Source organism: Anastrepha ludens, chromosome 5 (assembly GCF_028408465.1).
Source record: "Anastrepha ludens isolate Willacy chromosome 5, idAnaLude1.1, whole genome shotgun sequence".
Lineage (NCBI taxonomy): Eukaryota > Metazoa > Arthropoda > Insecta > Diptera > Tephritidae > Anastrepha > Anastrepha ludens.
Window position 1 is genome coordinate 47024661 of NC_071501.1, and position 5319 is coordinate 47029979.

At 40.1% G+C, this 5319-nt stretch overlaps 1 protein-coding gene across 1 annotated transcript; it reads left to right on the forward strand.

The window, feature by feature from the left end:
* The first annotated feature begins 2057 nt into the window (after positions 1-2057).
* Positions 2058-3041, forward strand: LOC128864164 (piggyBac transposable element-derived protein 3-like). The gene is made up of 2 exons (XM_054103685.1): positions 2058-2290; positions 2345-3041. The coding sequence occupies exons 1-2, from the start codon at positions 2229-2231 to the stop codon at positions 2940-2942; spliced, it is 660 nt and encodes a 219-aa protein (XP_053959660.1). The 5' UTR covers positions 2058-2228; the 3' UTR covers positions 2943-3041.
* Positions 3042-5319: the final 2278 nt, after the last annotated feature.

Sequence of the window (5319 nt, forward strand, 5' to 3'; positions counted from 1 at the left end):
TTTCTCTTTATTATGATAATTCTGGCATAGCTCAATTACGAACCAAACAAAATATCGGTCAAACGGCCACCGCGGCTTTGGCGGCACACCTCCATCCGATGGTTCAAATTTTCGATGACGCTGAGGCATAATTGAGGTTCTATGCCGTTAATGTGCCGAATTATCTCATCCTTTAGCTCTTGCATTGTTGCTGGCTTATCGACGTACACCTTTTCTTTCAAATAACCCCAAAGAAAGAAGTCCAACGGTGTCAAATCACAAGATCTTCGCGGCCAATTGACATCGCCGTGACGTGAGATTATTCGGCTATCAAATTTTTTGCGCAAAAGAGCTATTGTTTCGTTAGCTGTGTGACAAGTGGCACCGTCCTGTTGAAACCACATATCGTCCACATCCATATCTTCCAATTCTGGCCATAAAAAGTTTGTTATCATCTCACGATAGCGAACACTATTCACAGTAACTGCCTGACCGGCCTCATTTTGGAAAAAATACCGCCCAATGATGCCGCCGGCCCATAAACCGCACGAAGAAATCACTCTTTGTGGGTGCATTGGTTTTCCGGCAATCACTCTTAGATTATCATTCCCCAAAATGCGGCAATTCTGCTTATGAAGATTATGATTTTCTTCGATATGCACTTTGATTTGAACGCCCGTTTTCATAATAAGCCTGAACAACTTTCACGCGCGATTGTGTATCTTTCCACGATTCAAATTGAATTAGTCTGAATCTGAAAAATCTTAAATAAGATGCAGAAGAAACTTGACGTTTGAGTGTGGTTTATATTCAACATCGACCCTTAAAATTTAACCACCATTTGTAAGGTGAAGTCGAAATTAAATAAGACTGACCTAAAATAGAAACGACAGGAGCTTTGTTCTGATAACTTCGATTTTATTTATTCAATATTCGATACACTGCTTTGCGCGATCTAATAAAGCTTCTCGAAAGAGTGTTTCAGGTCATTGACCGGAATGTCCTTCAGGATGTCGGTACCAACCCATGGATGCCTCTACGGACGCAAACCGTTTTCCTTTCATGGCCAAATGCATATTCCGAATAGGTAGAAGTCGTAGGAAGCAATATCAGGGGAATACGGTGAGTGCTTTATGGTTAAAATGCGATTTCTAGTCAAAAAATCAGTCACAAGAGTGGATCGATGAATTGGAAGCGCCAGCTTCCTCCTTCGCGGTATTCAGGGCGAATTCGACGAATGCCATGCAACAAACGCTTCAAAACGTCATGATAGAAAATTGCATTGAAAGTTTGGCCCGTTTGCACCAACTCCTTGTGAACAATTCCCTTGTAATCGTCAAACTAAATGAGCATCGACTTGATTTTTGACTTCTCCAAAGGCGATTTTTTGATTGGTGACTCATCTGGGTCCTTCCATTCGGCACTTTTACGCTTAGTTTCAGGGCCATGGTGGAAACACCGCGTTTCTTCATCAGCTACAATGTTGTAAAGAAAGTTCTCGTCTTCTCTCGCCTCTTTAACCCATTCGATCCCATTGTACTCGCTTGAATACAGGAAAAGCATCTTTTTCGAAACGACGTCAAAAGCCAACGCTTACAAATTTTTAAATGTACTCGCCACTTTATAATACAGAGCAATGTCGAAAAGGAATACACATGTTTCTCCTTCTTTTTTTTGAGTCGCGTTATCCGTTATTCACTTGTCTTTGCGTGCACCTTTGCTATTTTTCTTCTTTTCATGGTTTAGTTTGCAATAAGCTCTCTGTTTGACAAAATCTAAGTTATCACGGAAAAAGTTCAGTGTTGTAATATTCATAATACATATAATTTGTATACTTTATACCAAAAAAACGAAAAAAGTTGTGGAAAAGTGCATTTCGGTAGGTTTAAATTCTAGTGTACTCGCATGGGTACAGTGGGAACATTCATATATATTTTGTGTGCATATTTCATGTAGATTTGGTAATGGATGTAAAAAAATGTTACGGAAAGAGGTTTCATAACCTTTCTGCGGCCACCGACTATATTGAATCAAGCGACCGTAGTCACTTCGACTTCGCTATTATATCGCCAAATACCCACTGTGACACAGATGAGGAGGACATTGAAGAGGATAATATATTGCGTGATGATATTCCAACCTTGGAATCGTATTTTTCGATTCTTCTTTACGTCATATGACCTTCTTAGAATTTTGAAAGAACAAGGATTTAAGGCTACTGGGACTGTTCGTGAACGGCGGACCAAAAAATGTCCTCTGAAAACGAACAAAGAACTACAAAAGAAGCAACGGTCTCCCCGTTTGATTTTATGTAAGTTTATCATAATGATTTATTTGAATAGTTGTTTTGTATCAAATTTTGTAGGTTTTCTGACTCAGGAATACTTTTTGTGACGTGGAATGACAATAGCGTTGTGACAGTGGGAACAAACTTTGATAGAATTGCACCTTTACATACCGTCAAACGATGGTCAAGACAAGAGAGGCGCAAGGTGAATGCCCAGCAGCCGAAGTTGATAGCGGAATACAACTCAGGAATGGGAGGAGTTGACCTCCACGACCAAGCTTTGAATACTTACAATATAAAGTTTAGAGGAAAGAAATGGTGGTGGCCTCTTTTCTCCACAATGATAAGCTCGTGCGTAGTAAACGCATGGAAGCTTTATAAAATGGCAAGTAAGAGTCAATGCGACTTGTTGCAATACCAACGTGAAATTGTGCGATTTTATTTACGCAATTATAATATCCGGGACATATCTTCAAAACGATCGACAACGGCATCAATAGCTGGTTCCTCATATAACCATTTTCCCAAAAGGATATCGAATCAGCTGAGGTGCAGGGAGTGTCACCAAAGAATTCGATGGATTTGCGAGTTATGCAATGTAGCCCTTTGCGTAGAGAGAGAATGTTTCAAAAACTTCCATACTGTTAACCGAACTAATAACCAAGGAAGTCTTTGAAAGTGTCTTTTTATTTAATACTCCATATTTTCATATACAGGCAATGTATATACATATTATCCCATTGTACTCGATTGGGTACAGCCCAAAAAATGCATTTCTTTGATTTTATTTCGTGTTTTTTTTTTTTTAAGGAGCTTAATTACACTATTTCAATAAACGTTTTATAAACGCATTTCAAAAAAAATTGTTTTATATAAGGTTGGGATTTAATGGGTTAATGCGGTCTTTCGAATGTTAAATTCTGAGCAATTTTTGGTCCTCAGTTAATTTGTGCAGAATGAAACGTGCACAGACCTTTTGTAAACCCAAATGATCAGTTAAAATGCGATAATTCGTTATTAAAAACATTTTTCTGACGCCAGTCTTGTTTCTTTTGGCCTTCATACAAGGATGCTTGCATTTACTTATTACACCGTCTGGCATATTTTATTGGGTATGGGAATAAGTTTACGTAATCTCTTAGCCAAAGTTACGAATTATTTAAACAATTAAATAATACCTGATATTACGAGAAGTATGTGCCTTTGGAAGTAACATTTTTACTCCATCTTTCAAGCAGCATACGGATTCCTCTGACGAAACTCTTCGAGTTCTTTTGACTTGATCCCTTCATTGAGCCAGTTTGCGATGCTCTGGTAAGAAATTAACCGGTCTCCAATAAGGGCTGACTGTATTGATCGGAACAGATGGTAATCCAAAGGTGTCATCAAAATCAGCTTGTCATGTTTACCATCCCATTCCGGCCGCTTTTCTTTGAGAGCTAGATTCAAACGCATTAGCTGCAGTCGTAACGATCGCCGGTGATGGTTTCAGATGATTTAAGGAATTCATAATAGATGATACCCTTCTGATTCCACCAGATGCACTACATAACCTTTGAAGCATGAATGTTATTATTCGCTGTCAATGGACCTGATTCACCTGACTGGCTCCAACTTTTTCGGCGCTTAGGGTTATCATAATACATACATTTTTCATCGCCAGTGACGATGCGATGCAGAAAATCTTTTTCTTTTCTGCCGTTCAAGGAGCACCTCACACGTCACCAAACGTCTCTCGGTGTCCCTCTCCTTCAATTGATGTGGCACCTAGTTACCTGTCAGTATGAATTCTGTACCATTCCCATCGATTGATCTGTCAACATCCACTCTTTGGGCATATCATCAAGGGTTCGACAAGCGTCTTCATCCAATAATTATTGTAGCTGAATATCTTCGAATTTCGCATTTTTCGGTGCACCTTCCCGATCTTTATCGCTCACATCGAAATCGCTACTTTGGAAGCGTCAAAACCATCCTTTACAAGTTGTAACAACGGAAACCTCGCTCCATACCGTAAATATTGATCAATATGCGATACGTTTCAGCTGCATTTTTCTTTAAAAGCTAATGATGCGGCATGACTTCCCGCAAATGCTGTTTTTCGGGACGAACGTCAGACAAAAAAGGATCTTTACGCTTCAAACGAATGTCAACTACTGCGATCGAGACCTCACATATGCACCTTCAAATCACCAGTATATTACTAGAGCGAACACAAAAATAGTATCAGCAGCGACACCTCTTTTACGAGAGCGGAAACTTATTCTTATACCCAATATATTTCGACACATACATAAATATTCTGAAAGTAGTGCTAAAACAAGATGCCCGTGTCTAGCCGGTTTTCTAAATCTTTTTTATGACTCTCTAACTGCTAGTTGGAGTATAGGACCATCGAGCACACCAAGTTCATTCTAGCTCATATTCAATGACCTCATTTCAGCCTTTATTGAACGGCGCCAGGTGGTTCGTGGCCTGTCTATTTCGTCCCGTAGCTCGAAAGGGTTTATATCACACCGCCTGTTTGGAGATGTTGTTGTCACTCTTCCTCAGAGTGTGGTTGCTCCATTGTCATTTTCTTCTGTGATCAGAAGAGGTTCTATCGCACCGCCTGTTTGGAGATGTTGTTGTCACTCTTCCTCAGAGTGTGGTTGCTTCATTTTCATTTCTTTCTGCGGATTTCAGTAGCCACATCGGATTGATTTGGCTTCCTCCGTAAATCGGTCTTAGATGTAGTTAATTCGAGGCCAGAAAATTCCCATTATGTGGTAGCGATTAATGAGCATTTGGAGAGGGCTTACGGTGACCTTCCACGTTGTATAGACGTATAGCAGCAGAGACTTGACACGTGCATTGAAAATTCGGTGTTTGGTGTGCGTAGTTATGTTGTTATGTGTGCCGAGTGCCGAACGTCGCTCTGTGTTTGTTAATTCCTTCTCCACTTCCTCCATCTGCGGCGATCATACTTCCCAAGAAGCAAAATATATCCACGGTATCAAAAACCTGCGCCCCGCTCTTAAAGAATCTGATGGTGCGAGCTAGGGTTAAACGCT